This window comes from Ranitomeya imitator, chromosome 7 (assembly GCF_032444005.1).
Source record: "Ranitomeya imitator isolate aRanImi1 chromosome 7, aRanImi1.pri, whole genome shotgun sequence".
Taxonomy (NCBI): domain Eukaryota; kingdom Metazoa; phylum Chordata; class Amphibia; order Anura; family Dendrobatidae; genus Ranitomeya; species Ranitomeya imitator.
Window position 1 is genome coordinate 203426381 of NC_091288.1, and position 16675 is coordinate 203443055.

The 16675-nt window shown below is 44.2% G+C and overlaps 2 protein-coding genes across 2 annotated transcripts; one reads left to right on the forward strand and one right to left on the reverse strand.

The window, feature by feature from the left end:
- Positions 1–1947: 1947 nt before the first annotated feature.
- METTL26 (methyltransferase like 26) lies at positions 1948–6248 on the forward strand. The gene is made up of 6 exons (XM_069734436.1): positions 1948–2206; positions 2634–2793; positions 4210–4269; positions 4645–4712; positions 5449–5527; positions 6099–6248. Exons 1-6 carry the CDS (start codon positions 2010–2012, stop codon positions 6144–6146), a joined length of 612 nt encoding a protein of 203 aa, XP_069590537.1. The 5' UTR covers positions 1948–2009; the 3' UTR covers positions 6147–6248.
- Positions 6249–8314: 2066 nt separating this feature from the next.
- WFIKKN1 (WAP, follistatin/kazal, immunoglobulin, kunitz and netrin domain containing 1) lies at positions 8315–11394 on the reverse strand. Its single transcript, XM_069734435.1, has 2 exons — positions 11037–11394; positions 8315–9927 (listed from the first exon to the last, which is right to left on the reverse strand). The coding sequence occupies exons 1-2, from the start codon at positions 11250–11252 to the stop codon at positions 8452–8454; spliced, it is 1692 nt and encodes a 563-aa protein (XP_069590536.1). The 5' UTR covers positions 11253–11394; the 3' UTR covers positions 8315–8451.
- Between the last annotated feature and the right edge of the window lie 5281 nt (positions 11395–16675).

Here is a 16675-nt window from a genome sequence, read left to right on the forward strand (position 1 = left end):
AGTGGAAACGGCTTCAGGACATGCTTCAGTGAGGGGTTTTTGCGTTACCTGAAGTGATTTTGAAGATTTTTTCCATCAGGAGCCGATTCACAGAACGGACAGAACCCAAAAGTCATTTATCTCAGTAAATTAGAATACTTTACAACACCAGCTTGAAATAGATTTTAAAATCTGAAATATTGGCCTCCTGAAATGTATGATCAGTAAATGCACTCAATACTTGGTCGCGGCTCCTTTTGCATCAATTACTGCATCAATGCGGCGTGGCATGGAGGCGATCAGCATGTGGCACTGCTGAGGGGTTATGGAAGCCCAGGTTGCTTTGACAGTAGCCTTCAGCATTGTTGGGTCTGGTGTCTCTCATCTTCCTCTTGACAATATCCCATAGATTCTCTATGGGGTTAAGGTCAGGCGAGTTTGCTGCCAATCCAGCCCAGTGATACTGTTGTTTGTGCACCAGGTATTGGTGCTTTTTCCTTCCACTCAACTTTCCATTAATATGCTTGGATACAGCACTCTGTGAGCAGCCAGCTTCTTTATCAATGACATTTTGTGGCTTCCCCTCCTTGTGGAATGTGTCAATGACGCCTTCTGGACATCTGTCAGGTCAGCAGTCTTCCCCATGATTGTGGAGCTACTGAAACAGATTAAGGGACCTTTATAAATGCTTAGGAGCCTTTGCAGGTGTTTTTGTTAATTATTCTAATTTACTGAGATAATGACTTTTGGGTTTTCATTGGCTGTAAGCCATAATCATCAACATCAACAGAAATAAACACTTGAAAAAGCGTACAAGTACTGATGGAAAACACTGACCAAATACTGAACATGTGAACGCGGCCTAAGTGTATGCGCACAATGAGTCTTTTTCTTGAGTTTTTGGAGAACAAAATGAGCCGGGGAAAAAAAAACCTCTCTAAAATTTTCCTAAGAAACTCTTGAGTTTTCGCCCAGTTTCTGCCCCCAAAATGCAGCAAAACACTCAAAGTCTGCACATACCCCAACTCTCCAAGTAAAACTAGTGTTTTTTTTAACACCTTGTGTTTTTTTTTGGCGAGTTTCTGCTCCAAAAACTCAGCAAAAAGAAACAAAAAAAACCTTTAGGTTTGTGCAAGGGTGGTTTTTTTTTTCTTTTGCAAGGGATTCATTTTTAAGAAAAAAAAAAGCCTGAAAAAAATGCTTTAAAAAAACCCTTGAAAGGATTCCATCAGGATTTTCTTTAAAGAAATTACAAAATATTTTTCAAAACTTGTCTGGGTGAAATAAAAGTTCAAAAAAGCAGCTCATCTCATGAACAGCAAAGTGGATTTTCCAGAGAAATTAATTGGAAAACTTTTCAAGAACTTTTTTTAAGGAGGATTTTGTGGAGGATCCGCTACAAAAAGCCCCTCTGTGCACACCTGCATATTAGGGTACGTTCACATTTGACTTTGTCTAATCCACAAGAACCACCAGACGACTTCTCACGGCGCTGCCGTCACTGGATGCCGCTGGCAGCTTTTCTTTTTGGACGGTTTTATAATGGAAGCCCACTTTGGTTTTCTACATATATCTGTTTTATTTAATATTTGTTTTCTTGGTGCAATATTTCTCCGGAACTCTTCATTGTGCCATTCCTCTGTTATTCCCCCTGGAACCGTAGTCATAAATCGATCACTTGTCGCCGCGCACTACACAATAGGGGTTGAAAATGTTATCCTACATTTCCAGGAGGAATAACAGAGGAACTGCACAGCCCCAAGCTATAACCAGTGCTTCAGAATATTATTTCAACGGGTATAGAATAAACAAGCAAAATAATCACTGATTTGTATCGCAGATGCTGCTTTTCCACCCCCCAAAAAAAACACCCATGCGAAAGAAAGCACAAATGGGACTTGCAACAAAATGTGCACTGTCACTTTAAAAAGCCGTAATTCGTCGTAAAATCACTGAGGGATTCTGGGAGTTGTAGTTCCGCCCCCACACGTCCGGGGTCAGAAGCATCAGTCACAGTGAAGCTGGGAAGGATGTTAGTGGCCGCAGCCGCGGACAGAAACAAGGAGCCGATCCTAGACGTCCTGCGGCAATATGTCAGCCCTGCGGCGCCTGTGGTGCGGGCACTGGAGGTGGCTTCGGGCACCGGGCAGCACGCAGCACATTTTTCCCGGGCGCTGCCCAACCTGCGTTGGATGCCTTCTGAGATGGACCAGCGCTGTCTGCGGAGGTGAGTCATGTGACCGGCGCGGCTCATGTGACCGAGATAGACCCTACACAAGTCTGCCGAGCAGTGAAGCCCAGAGCTAACCAATCAGAACGCGGCTTTTACTTTCAATGGCGTCTGTGAAATAAGACGTGGATTGTGATTGGTTGTCAAGCTGCTCTAGCTCTTTAGACCGCTCTCCCATTGTTTATATACTTTATAAGGGACTACAAGTCCCAGCAGGTCATAGTTTTACAAAAAAAAATTAACAACATAGTTATGCTGATAATTTTTAAATAACCCTCGAAGGAACAAACTAGTAAAAAAAAAACTTATGTTGTGTACATCAGTTACTAAGGCCAACATTGTAGTCTGGATCTAAAGAGGAAGTCACATTATTTTATAAAACTATTTGTAACCAGGATTTATTTATATTTTTTTGTTTCTCCAGTATAAGTGAATACATCTCCAGGTGGTCCCTTACAAATGTGGAGCAGCCCCGCACCCTGGATGCCTCCCGGAGCTGGGAGACATGGGGCCTGGAGCCAAATTCACTGCAACTGGTTGTCTGCATCAACATGATCCATATATCAGAGCCCATCTGTACCCAGGTTACCGCTTTATTTAGTCTCTATTACCCTTTTGTTTGTAGAGAGAAGCAGGGTTCACATCTGCTGTTACACTGTGGCCTGAATGTGGACCCCATTACTGTTCCACAAAAAAATTAAATCTAATGTTTATAACTAGGAATTAGCTGGCTGTTTTCTGATTCATCTGTCCATTCATTTTTCTGGGGGTTTGAGCCATTCATGTAAGGCCACGTTCAGTATTTTATATCAGTATTTGTAGGCCTAAATCAGGAGAGGAACAATCAGAGGAAAAGTACAATAGAAACTCGTCACCACTTCTGTGTTTCTCACCCACTCCTGGTTTTAGCTACAAATATCGATGTAAAATACTGAACGTGTGATTGTGGCCTAACACTTACATAGCCCTCTGATGGCAAGTGCAGGGGAAATGAACGGCTGGCATCAAGTGTGGGTAAACTGCTGGGTACTGGGAGCTTTTTCCTACTATGTAACTCTGGGGGCTCAAGTGCTGGAAGCCTCCTACTTCAGAAAGCTACACAGTGTATACCCCACACACAAAGATACTGCCACACTGCTCCCCACACATATTATGATGCCTTCAGTGCCCCCCACCCGAAGAAGAGTATGGTTCAGTTACCTCTCTACCCAACAAACAGTATGATGCTCCCAGTACCCCCAACCCAACAAAGAGAATGAATCTCCCAGTGCGTCCCCCACCTGACAAAGAGTATGGTGCCCCCCAAACCGATGAGGCGTATAATGCTCCCAGTGCCCCCCCCATTGAAGGGTATAATTCCCCCAGTCCCCCTCCACCCAACATACACTATGATTCCCTGCAGTGCCCTCTTCACAACCGAGTTTTGTGTCGCTCCACCCTACTAGCAAATATTATTAAAAAGTTACTCCTCTAACCCCGTTGCAATGATGAGTGGAGCAGATCGTCCCTCCGTGCTGTGTGTGACCCGTTACAACAGGCATGATGTAGTGGGAGCCTCAGACGGCACCGGTGACTGGTGGAGAGGGAGCTGGTCCTACTCTACTGTCCTAAAGACACAGGTAAAGTTGAAAGAGGGACCTGCTGCCGATCTCCCGGGACAGTCGGACAGCTCTCCAACTCCGAGACTGTCCCGCTGGATCCGGGACGGTTGGGGGGGGGGCGCCTTTTATTAGGCAGCCACTATAGATTATATGGATGCTGCCTAGTAAGCGAAATGCGTGCAAAAACCATCCCTATCAAAGGATTGCAATGATTTAGATACTAAAATACATATTTGTCACTTGCGATAAAAGTGGCGCTTTGCGGACACTGGTGGCCGAGAAGATTATTGCGAGTAGTTGAGGAATGGGATCAACGATCGAAAATCACAAAATTACAATACATTTTCCACTTATGATGTGCTGCGGACTTTGTGTTTTTATTTATTTTTTTTACAACAGGGTCTGTTTTATGGGGCCGGACATGTACTACAACCTGGCGGCGTTCTCCTGACCTATGGGGTAAGAGTGGTCTGCAGTGCTACGTGATATAGTATACTTTATAGATCTGTGTACAACCTTACTTAAAGGGATTGTCCAGGAAGTGTGATATTGATGATCTATTCCCAGGATAGCTCAGTGATACTATATCGGTGGGGGTCTTACAGGCGGCACCTGCACCATCAGCTGTTACCTGGTCTGCGGCTGCTGGTAGATGTCTATGTACAGAGTTGGAGCACCACAGCGCCATACACTGAGTAGTGGCCGTTCTCTGGTACTGCATCTCAGCTCCTATTGAAGTGAATGGGAGCTGAGGAGGGATATATTGTACAATCTATGTCTAGGAATCATTGGCATTCCTGCGGTCACTAATGATTGTCCCTGTTTTCTCCCCAGCCGTACTCTGTCAATGGCGTCCTCACTCCGCAAAGTAATATTGATTTTAACCAGAGTCTGAAAAACAGGTATTACTCAATATATAGAATATATATACGCTGCGGTCTCCACGCTTCAGATGTGTCTTCTGTTACCCGACGTGCCGTACCCGATACCAGTCGTGTGTTTACAATTAAAGGGGTTCTCCTTTAGCCAATAGGTAGTGCTGGCTTAGGAACGTACTGAATGTACTCCAATGTTGGGAAATATGTGATCTGTCAGTCCTAGTCACGACGTCCCACGAGGCACAGGGGCTATTTGATTAAAAAAAATTGTTTCAGTCATTTCCATCGTTCCTGACTATCTACAGCTCAGATTATAGCTGCCTTTGCCACGTGATGGCTGCCAGGGTCCTGCTGCTTGACAATGACAATCTGTGCCACATGAGTCAGACTGGCACTGTGATTACAGCAGAGGAGGAAAAGCAACCGGCAGCATTCATGCCACTCCCATATCGCAGGCTGAGATGTTGCAGTGGTGGCGGTCGCTTTACACTACTCCATCCGACGCTCGGCATTGTGCTTGGTGATGTACGGCTGCATGCACTGCTCGGCCATGAAGCTCCTGGCAGGGGCGCTGTGTCTGTGCTGTTGTTATACTACAGGAGGTCTGGACTCTGCAGTTATGGAGTCAGCAGGGTGGTGGTGACTTTTCTGCCCTCTGCTCCATAGTGACCCTGCTACCTGCATACCTGCCCCCAGAGAATCCCTTTAATCTGCACTTTCTGATGTATATGACTTTCTGACATAACCTATTATTTTTCAGCAATCCAGCCTGGGGAATCTGGGATACATCAGATCTGAACGAGCTGGCAAAGACGTGTGGGATGGCGCTGGAGAGAATGGTAGGGACCCCTTAAAATGGCCATACACCAACCATTAAGGCAACGATTCCTCACAAATTCCCCCATTCACATGTATACTGTGCTGCTGCTTTTTTTTTTTTCAGCAACTGAGCCATTTTTGTCCATTGACTGTGTCTGATATTGTACGCACTTGAGCTGCAATACCAGGTACAGCCTGTGAACAAGAGTGGCGCTGTTGATGAGGGGAAGCAAAACTAATGTCTAATTGTGGACAATTCCTTTAAAGGTCCCGCGTTAAGTCCATTATAGTCTCCTTATGGGTATAATAAGATTATTACAGGAATTGTCCAGAAAAAAGGAAGGATTAGAAATAGAAAATATCTGTCAATGGCCGGATTAAGGGTCTCTGATGTCTGTGTCCTGCATTAACATACCGAGAATAGACGGCAGGGCAACCGTGTGTATTGCAATGTCACACTGACAGACACAATAGCATTAATGTCTGCAGAACGCCCTTTCACCCCCGCATACCTACCATTAACCATTGCCGCCTCCTGTCACATGACAAACCTTTGTGCCACTGATCTCCGACTCTTACATTGTGTTGCAGGTGGACATGCCGGCAAATAACAAGTGTCTGATCTTCCGGAAGATGTGACCCAAAGCATCAAAATATCGGCCTTAAAACTTTACATTCATTTTTTTATATATATAAATACGTATTGTGTATTGGATATCTATATTAAAAAAATAAAACTCACCTGATAGACTCCTTTTAATACTTTTTTTTTTTTTAATTAATTCTTATTCAGTGATCAGAGCCGAAATTCCAGATTAGTTTAGGAAGAAAAGTATAAAGAAAAAAAATTCTGAAGTTTTAATATATTTATAAAGAAAACAAAACTAATTTCTGATTGGACAAAACTTTTGGGTTTTTTTTGTAAGTGTGGGGCTCCCTCCTGTGGACACTTGTGGTAATGCACTAATATTAATTTTGATTTATACAGTATAATCATTAGTGATTAGATTTTATAAATAATTTTCGCTGGGTCCTGTAGATTTAAATAAAGATCTCAACTTAATGCAAGATTCCAGTAGATTACAGTTGACCAAAAAGACACACAGGACCCTAGCGTTGTGTGCACTTTGGTACCACTTGGCAGCCGGACCAGGGCTTTATTGTTCAGACCTCAAATGCTGTCATTTTGAGCACCTCAAATATTTTTTTCTCAGTTCTACTTCTAGATTTTCCCACTTTGCTGAAAGACCTCACTGATGGATTGAAAGAGAGAAAATAAAAAATAAAGATTGAAAGAAAGTGGAGCAAATTGGAATTTTTATTTATTTTTACCAATCAAAAGTAAAGATAAAAATAGCGTATCTATAATTTCCATTGAATAAAAAAAATTATAAAATACTTAATTGATATAGTATAAGGAAAAGCTGTAACGGCCGTTTCGCGCCCTCCTGGAGCCTTCTCAGGAAGGGGCGAAACGGCCGTCAGGCCTGCCGCACTCTTTATACCTGTACCCCCGGCCGTGAAGACTTTCATCCTGTAAGTAATAAAGATACCTGTCTTGGAAGGATCGGTGAGTGCTGCCTTTCTTTATCTTCGTTGGATGGATATATATATAATCGCTTAAAATGGTTTTCACTACATTTCCAAAACCAGTAAATTGCGTAATTTGTACCACAATGTTAAAAATTAACACTTCAGCCAGTCCTTATTAGAAAAGGTTAACAAATTCTGAATTAATAGGGGCCCTGCTCTCTACTTATAGAGTGGCGATCGACTCTGGAGGACCCAGTCTATGTAATACGTCATTTCTCCTGTGGGGGCACTGCAGATAAATTGTACACTTGATAGTTTACCTTACAGATTACTGTTGATCTCTGAGGATTCCAGTAGGAAGATATCCTGTGATCAGTTTGTTGTCGAGGGACCTTTTTAAACAAAAGTGATTGTAGAAAGTGAATTGGTCTTTCCTGACTTCATAAATGGGTATTGTTGGATAGAGCATGTAAAAACCAGCACTCTTGCAATTTCCTGCTTGTTAAAATTTTCAACCATTCTTGAAATTGTAAACCAAAGAAAAGTGTTACGGTTGGTTGCCTGGGAGACCGACCACCGCTGCTAGAGAGTAGAAGATGCACAGTGCTTACAAGCTCTTATCTATTGAGCTTGTAAGCACTGCTTTGAAGCTGTCCAGGATTAAAGGAGCTCACCGTTACCTTTTAATCCCAGTCAGATTCAGCACAGCGCTTACAAGTTAGACAGCAGCGGTGGTCGGTCTCCAAGGCAACAACCTGTAAACAAAATAAAAGTGTTAATATCTCCAAAACGGGTGCAAATTTTAACAAGCAGTAAATTGCAAAAGTGCTTGTTATTTCTAGCTCTATCTGACAATATCACATCTATGAAGATGGGAATAACCCTTTAACGGGTGGAGTTTTGCATTTTCCACTACCACACATTTATTTTTAGGCTGTGTGCACACGATGCGGATTTGCTGCAGATCCGCAGCGGATTTTTCTGCGCAGAAACGCTGCAGATCCGCACTTTGATTTACAGAACAATGTAAATCAATGGGTAAAAAAATAAGTTGTGCGGAATTGCTGCAGATTTAAAAGAAGTGCATGTCACTTCTTTTGTGCGGATCTGCAGCGTTTCTGCACCCCTCCATGATAGAAATCCGCAGTGGCAAAAACTGCAGAAAATCCACACAAAATCTGCATAAAAGCCGCTGCAAATCCGCGGCTGCGGATTCTGCCAGGAGATGCGGATTTTGTGCAGAAAATTCTGCACCACATTTCCTACGTGTGCACATAGCCTCACTTACACCTGAATATTTTACCAGTTTATGTATCCGGTTTATAATTGAGACATGAGACGGTATCGAAATAGTAGTTGATCACTGATCGATCGCCAGCATTTGGATAAAAAGCTACAATTTCGACTATTTTCAGTCCTGAAATCGGTTCAGCATCTGACATGTTCCCTTTTCCAACATGTCTCTGACCTTCCTCAGTCTCTTCTCATTAGCAGGCCGGACATAGCTTGAGGGTCCTAATAAAGCCATGCCATCTTGTACTTCACCCATGATCAAGAGCTGATTGTCCCCTGAACCCGCATGACCGCTGCATGCGCACCCCCCACCTCCATTGTCGCCCAGCGTCACTTCCAAGTACTTGGTATGGAAAAGTCGCAGACCCATGTATTCATCCTTTAGTACTTCTATGAGGACCACCCGCAGCACTCGTTCCTCCCCAGAATCCTCCAACCTTCCCACAATCACAAAGTCGCTACGGCACAAGCTAGGCACAAGTCGTCCTCGTAGATGGCACCCCTGGCACTGCTTAGCACGTGGCAGGGGGCAACGATCATCACACGCTTGCCTGCTCTCAAAATTGTTTTGGTTGCCATTGCACCCACCGTAAATGAATGAAAAGCACTGGTGCATGTGAGGACTGTAAGCCCACCTCCACTGCAGGGCCTTGCATGGTCCTCTTACAGGTGGTAATGTACAAAGTTCCGGTGGCCGAGGCTGGCATGACGAGTGGCACTCTTCATAAGTTTGGAAGACATTGGTACCACCTGGGCACCCCTTATAGAAGGTCTGGCAGTCCCCACTTTGGGAATCGTAGAACCAACGAAGGACCCTAAGATCTTGGCAATCTCTATGATCCGGAGGCTTGAGGCATTCAGATGGGAGAACTGGTCGGCGGCTATTGGCACCCCCCTTCATCACAACAGAGAGCGGGAACTGTGCCCGGAGAAGTCCGGCAGCATTACGTGCCATGCAAACGTACACGCCGGCATCTTCTGGACGGGCGTTGTAGATGACAAGCTGGCCAGAGTTTGTAACCACAAGATTGCCGTACATCTGGTCTGGGCGCATGAGCAGTGCAGCAGGGCCTTCACCCAACTTTTCCCAAAGGATCTCAGGTCGTGGGCGCCCACTAGACTCACACTGTAGCCCCACGGTACCACCCACAGTCACAGATTGCGGTGCGGGTGAATGGTACAAGGCTGGTGGCACTGGCACTTCCAGAGGTGTTGATGGCTGGGTTGGTTGGAGGGTGGTTTCAGAAGGCGGTGTAGTAGTGAGTGGCCAAGAAGACACAAATTTGCATGGCACTTCAACCAACGTGATGCCCCTGGCACAGGCCTCCGCATCCATGTAGCAGCGATTGTAGTAAGTCAGACCATCCGAGGCACAGGTGAACCCCGGCTGCTTCCCACATCGTTCCCGACAGCGGCAGATGGGACGCCCTTCCCAAATCTCACAGACAGATCCCTGCTGAGAACAGAGAAAATCAGCACAGGTGGCAGGATGGATGGGCCCGGGAGCTGGCAGGCCAGAATCAGGGTAGCGGGCAGCAACGCAGCTCTGCTGCCCACACACGTTGGTGCAGCATTTCTCAAAGGGTTCACAATCCTGAAAAGAAAGATGGGGAGCTGTCATTATACAGAAGGAGCCATCACCCATCACTCTCTAATCATTTAACCTCCTACGGTATTTTCGTTCTCCCCCTGACATCTTATCTGGTTGACATCTCCTCCTTAGTATCTTATTTTATCTGGTGCTCTCTGATGATGCTAGGAGTTGTAGTTACACAACATGGGGAGTCACGGCTTGAAGACTTCTGATCTTGTGTTCTTTCATTTATATATTTCCAGAACTCATGGTCCTTTCTTATGGAATCAATAACGTATAACAAATATGTTGCACAAATTTCTACATCGCCAAGAATATAACACGTTCCTAGCACAGACCGACAGATGTATAGATAGAAGACAAATGTAGACACAGATATGAAAGGGACAGGTATGAGATAGATGAATGGACCGATTGACTGACAGACACATAGATACCTAGATGGACAGATTGAAGATCGACTTTTTTTTACTTTCAAAACTTATTTTGGTTCTATTATGGAACGATAGATTGGATCGATATAGATAGATTAGATAAATGGATGGATCGATAACAGACATTGATTGAAGATAGAAGACAGATATGAAAGGAATAGATGAGATAGATGAACGGACTGATTGATGGACAAATAGATACATAGATGGACTGATTGATTACAGATAGACTTGTTAACTTTCTAAAGTTCAAAGGTTTGGTTCAATAATAAAACAATAGATTAGATAATAGACAGATAATAGATATATGAAAAGATGGATAGATGATAGATAATAGATACATGGAAGGATAGATAGATGATGGATAGAGCAGACTGTCTAGACACAAAGTTAATGTTACACATACAGATGTAGCAGAAGTGAATTTGGAATTTATCGTTATGAGACCTGGAAATGTATCCGCTTTATCTTCAGTCTTACGTATATCCACAGAGATACCATAGTAAGCTGTGCCAAGCGTTAGCTCACCTCTGCTACATCTGTCCATATTAGCAGGACAGGAGGATGCAATATTCAGTCTCTTTGATCCATATTTTTCGGATAGAATAAAATCAAATGCACATTCCAGAATAAATTGCATTCAGGGGCATAAAGCGGGTTTAGTGGCGTTCTTACCTGATCGGCTTCACATTCCCTCTCACAGGTGCTCTGGGCGTCCACCCACAAGTTGGCATTCAGCTGGTTAGGGCAGATGCCAAAGTGCCCCCTGGCTGCGGTGGAGCTAACCAGCTGGGCTTGTAGGAAGAGCAGAACAATACCTAGTGTAGCCCTCATAGCTAGAGGTGGAGATCGCGCACATGTATGTGCTGCGCCACGCGTCCCGGGTGCCATGTGTAATGCATGCGTTGTCTGTCATTGGCACGTCAGCTCTGGTTCTGCGTGTATTATGTATTGGATGGCGATATTACATAATAATAGGAATGGGATATGTAGGACTGGAGCTTGGCATGTTGTAAGCATGTAGCATGGTCCATGTCCGTGCCAGCGTTGCACATTTGTGGTCGCTGAGTATATCTAGGGGCATCTAACTTTTCCTTCAGAAAGTAAGCGTGCCAAGTGACTCAGAGTGCCATCCTAGAGCCTGGGCATCTGGTGGGCACAGTCTCCAGAGTGCTGTGCGACGTGCCCAGTCTCTCGCCTCTTGTCCTCCTTTCACCCGCCCCTGATGTGGGACAGGAGAACTTTCTAAACAGGATCCTGGATGGGAGGGAGCAGACCCTGTGTCTGTGTGAGGAGGGGGGTAGTGAGTCTGTTTTTATAGGGGGTGATGGGGACAGCAGGCATGTGTGTGCCCAGGTTACTCACTAATGGGTAAAGGGGCACACGTCGTGCGTGGCGGTGTGTGGCACAGTGTCACTTAGGCATGTGTGGCATAAAGGACATATGTGCCCAGTGGGTGCAGCAACTGGTGTGTGTGCCACCCAGGGCACCGGTGCCTTGTGTTACGTGGTGTAGGGGGCACGGAGTGACTGGATGGCACACATGAATGGGGTAGATCTGGGTGGGCATGGTGTCTATGACAGAGGTGCAGTGTGCTGATGAGACAGAGGCCGTCTGTCTACATGTTTGTGCCACAGAGGTGTATGGCCTGGAAAGGCGGAGGAGAAGGGAAGGAGCCTAGAGCTTCCCTGTGATAGGGGTGGGTGATGGGGGGAGTAACCCAATTCCACCCCTTGTTGTCTCCTTTCATTCAGTGTTGGTGGCTTTCAGTCTGTAACCCCCTCCCTTCTTGCAGTCATTAAATGAGGGGATCAAAGGCCACTGCCATTTAACCCCTTCCCACGCATACTCAGTCCCTACATTGACATCTCCCTGACAATCCAGCCCTTCTTAAAGGCTCCTAAAACTACAACATCCACAATGCACTGGGACAGCGGGTACACACGCCAGGTCCTGCAGTTATTGAAGGAAGCTACGTTTATCACATTTTAGCTGCATTTAGTAGCCATGGCTGTGAAAGAAAACAACGGGCCTAATATATACAATCTGTCACAGGAAAAAATGGGCCTTGTTGCCCACAGCAACCAATCACAGAACAGCTTTCATTTTTTCTCAGCACTTATGGTCATGAAAGCCGAGCTCTGATTGGTTGCCAGGAGCAACAAGGTCATCTGTTTCTACCAGACACTTTTCGCAAATGAGGCCTACGACTATATTCATAAATATAATGTCACTGTTCACATTATACTCTGGGTATATGTTGCAGGTACACACCCAGAAGTATGCCTTGGAGCTATGCCACTGTATAGCGTCCGCCATTGGCCATAATTCTAAAAAAAACCAATTACGGTATATAGAAAACATCTATCGTGCTATAAATTGTAGTTTTGGAATTGGTAAAGATAGTTTTAGGCCTCAGATATCTGGTTTCTTTTATCTCGCACCTGAAGTAAACAGACAGATTTTCAGCAGTGCCGAATCCAATTGTCAGCCATTTTTGTCTGACTGTCCACTTTTAGTATTAATTTTCTTATATACAAAAAAAAATGGATGCAATATAATCTATTTCAATCCATTATATTCCCAGTTTAGAAAGAAATGGCTTATCACTTGAACGCCACTGCTACATCGCAGCATAATGCAAGTTGTTCGGGTTACACAACCACCTGCATGGCGTCCATACCATGATAACGTCACAAACTCTGCCTCCTGCTTGTGATAGTTGCAATATGTGACCCCGTTTATTTGCTGCAATTTAGCACCCACATAATGACCTTTGTCAGCGTGACCTGTGCAGCAGCCATAGGCCGGCGTCACACTTAACGTATGAAAAATCGGTCCGATTTTCTCGGCCGAGAGTCGTACAAATGTTCTCTGTATGGTCATCTATGTGTAATGCGTGATTTCCTCGCACCTATGTATCTGTATGACATCCATATGACATGCGTTTGGCTTTACATTTCTCACTGCTTTTCCCCCAATGAATTTCATGGCTCAATGGCCTGAAATGAGGAAAAGGGTTGCGTATTTCTCGCAAGTCACACTGATGGTCCGTGTGGCGTCTGATTTTTTTTTTTCTCGCACCCATAGACTTGCATTATTGAGACTCGGCCGATATACGCGTACAATCGCAGCATGCTGAATACGCCCGAGAGAAAAAAACGGTGATGGGAGCAGCCCCATAGATTAACAGTGATCCGAGTGCTATGCGATGTTTTCTCGCATAGCACTCGTCTGTATTCTACGCTAGTGTAGCCCCGGCCGTAGGGCTCATGCGGACTACTGTATTTTCGGTCCAAGTGCAATCCGAAAAAATATTGGATCACAATTGGACCAATGTTATTCTATGGAGACGTGCATGTCTGATTTTTTTCCTCACACTGTGACCGTCAGTGGGGGAAAAATAAAAAAATCACGTGCACAATTTGCATCCATAAATCGGATCGCACTCGGCCATGCAAGTTACTCGGCCCACATCAGAGTGCGGTGAAAACTTCACGGACTGACAGAAAGGAGAAGATGCAGAATTTTTTTTTCAAACTTATCCACATCCAAAAAAACAAGGATCAGACTGTGATCAAACTCCTATCAGAGTGCGATTAGAGAGAAGATACGGTCGGGTGACCCTAGCCTCACACTCAGATAGAGTTTACCTTTAGGGTATGTGTCCACATTCAGGATTGCATCAGGATTTGGTCAGGATTTTTCATCAGTATTTGTAAGCCAAAACCAGGAGTGGGTGATAAATGCAAAAGTGGAGCATATGTTTCTATTATACTTTTCCTCTAATTGTTCCACTCCTGGTTTTGGCTTACAAATACTGATGAAAAATCCTGACCAAATCCTGATGCAATCCTGAACGTGGACACATACCCTTATGAGTATTGGTCAAAGTGGCCATTCTGCCCTTCACAGTATTGTTCTTGGTGCCGATCTTACCTGTATATATAAGGCCATGTTCATACATAGAGTAAATGCTGCATTTGCTTTTCTGCTGCATGTTTTCTACAGCATGGAAACAGGAACACATGGGCTACTCGCACAGTGAACAAGTCTGTAGGAACATGCTCACACACCACCAAGAAACTTGAAGACACAAAAGAGGTAATATACAGATGATTAGGTTTTTAAATACATCAGATAGGGATTGCATACATCAGTTAGGACTGCTCTGATATGGGTATACCTTGACGTTTGGTGGAGCAGCTTAGTATACATTTTTTGCAAAAAACGTATCAACCAAATACCCTGTTTTTTACATCTTTTTACTAGCACTTGCGGATTACTGTGATTTTTTGAAACTGAGTGTTTTTGGTTCTACTTTGCTCTTTTGTGTCTTCATGTTTTCTACAGCATCAGCATCGTAATACGCGATAACAATCTTCTCTGATTGCATCTTTTTAGTACAATCTTTGATTCTGTACTTGAAAATGCAACGTGTTTTTTTCCCATTTCTCCCATAAAAGCCTATAGAGACAAAAATGCACCAAAAAAGCGGGCAGGAGTTTTCATGAGACCACAACTAGTGATGGAATAACACGTTAACAGAGCATGCTCGGGTGCCGAGTGTCTTCGGCGTGCTCAAAAAACATTGCGGCTGTTCGACAGTCGCAGCACATGCAGGGATTTGGATTTCCTGTTTGTTAGGCAATCCCTGCATGTGTTGCGTCTAACAGCCACGACACATGCAGCCTAGGGGACTCCAACATATTTTTCGAGCGCACCGAAGTCATGCGGTTAGCACTCGGGCATGCTCAGATAATACCTTATCCGAGCACGCACGTTCATCGCTAATCACAACAACCCCTTTGCTTGGACACAAATAGATGCTAAGTGAGAGCATGGCCTGAATACCTTCACATCTGTTACCTATACACCAATATATTGACATCAAGCTGCACTGGTTTTACTGGGATTGGATGTCTAGCATTACTATACCCCAAGGCTCTCCATGCAAGCGTGTGGCCTGATATAATGGGTAATTTATGGACAGTTATATTCATGAGGAAGCAGCTTTTAATACAAGGACAAAGCCGTCATCTCCATTCCCGTCTGCTTCTATAATGAATTTGTGACAGATATAGGATTTGTGTTTCATGCTAGGCGTCTTATTTTCAGATGGAAAAGGATTTATGTTCTATTAAGTCTGTGGGTGCAAAGAAATCCACGACGGCCCCATCTGTTCACCACGCCGGGGTCTTGAGGTCTCATGCAGCCTGTTGCCTGCAGGGCAATGGCCGAACAAAGGCGCCCTCCTCACCACCCGACACGTTCTGGCTGGCTAATTACGAGGGCGGCCATTAGTAGGACTAAACCCCAGCTGTGGCCTTACATGAATATCTGATATACACGCCATGGGGAGACTTGAGATCATGTTGTGTCGGGGGCCTCGTACACTCCACACACGTGGGCATGAAACATTAAAATGTAAGAGGGTAAGAAAGGGTTTTAGGGGGATTCAGGAGAACCAGAACCCCCTTATATTAGTACATTACTTTATTCGTCGTTGTCCTGGCGAAAAAATAAAATCGTTATGAACTCGGCATTCAACAAATGTGGCTTCGTAGATGTGAAGATTAAGGGGGTGGTAGGGAATTCCATAAAAGAATGGCAAAAATGGATAAAAGCCCTGGAGGCGTCTGAATGAGTAAGAATAGTGGGTCATTGTTGGAAGAGTGTAGGAAGGTATGTGTTTTCTTTTTAATTTTTTTATATCAGTAGTGCCATGATATTAGCGTATATGGAAAATACAGATATTTTATGGCCCGCGGCCTAACAAGGACCGGAGGTGGCTTTGTGCACAGAGTTTGGCCATATAGGAGGCGCGGAGCAACCACATATACATAATAAAGATCATTTCTTGGATAAACATAGCTGAGAAAACTAAACTACTGTATGTCCCCTAAATGACTATCTGATTAGCTTAAAATTGAGTTTTTGAGGTGACGGAGTCCCTTTAAGTCAATCTCCGAACTCACTTCTATAAAAGAAAATGTATTTTACACCAGTAGAAGTCCGTGGAATATCAATTTTTATAATGTATGAACAGATGAGAGTCGATTGATAGAGAAATATAAAAAAAAAAGTTAATTCTAAGCTACATATGAATAGTTAGCACTAGTGCAGCTCCTCGGGGGCGGGGCATTATATGGATTACCTCCTGGGGGGTGCTTAAATCCTTGTCATGCTCCACCCCCTCAAACTCTGCAAATGGAAAACCACATTGTAAGTGTTGCCTGGAGTGTTTCTTTATTGGAAAGCTCAAAATTATATATATTTTTACAATCTTCAAAAGGAATTTGTAATTAAAACAC

Excerpts from the sequence above, each read along its gene's own strand:
- METTL26 (XM_069734436.1), top strand. The coding sequence starts at position 2,010 with ATGTTAGTGGCCGCAGCCGCGGACAGAAACAAGGAGCCGATCCTAGAC. Across the intron at positions 4,713-5,448 it reads AACCAGAGTCTGAAAAACAG|CAATCCAGCCTGGGGAATCT; the intron begins GTATTACTCAAT and ends ATTATTTTTCAG. Across the intron at positions 5,528-6,098 it reads GGATGGCGCTGGAGAGAATG|GTGGACATGCCGGCAAATAA; the intron begins GTAGGGACCCCT and ends ATTGTGTTGCAG.
- WFIKKN1 (XM_069734435.1), bottom strand. The coding sequence starts at position 11,252 with ATGGCACCCGGGACGCGTGGCGCAGCACATACATGTGCGCGATCTCCA. Across the intron at positions 9,928-11,036 it reads GGGAATGTGAAGCCGATCAG|GATTGTGAACCCTTTGAGAA; the intron begins GTAAGAACGCCA and ends CTTTCTTTTCAG.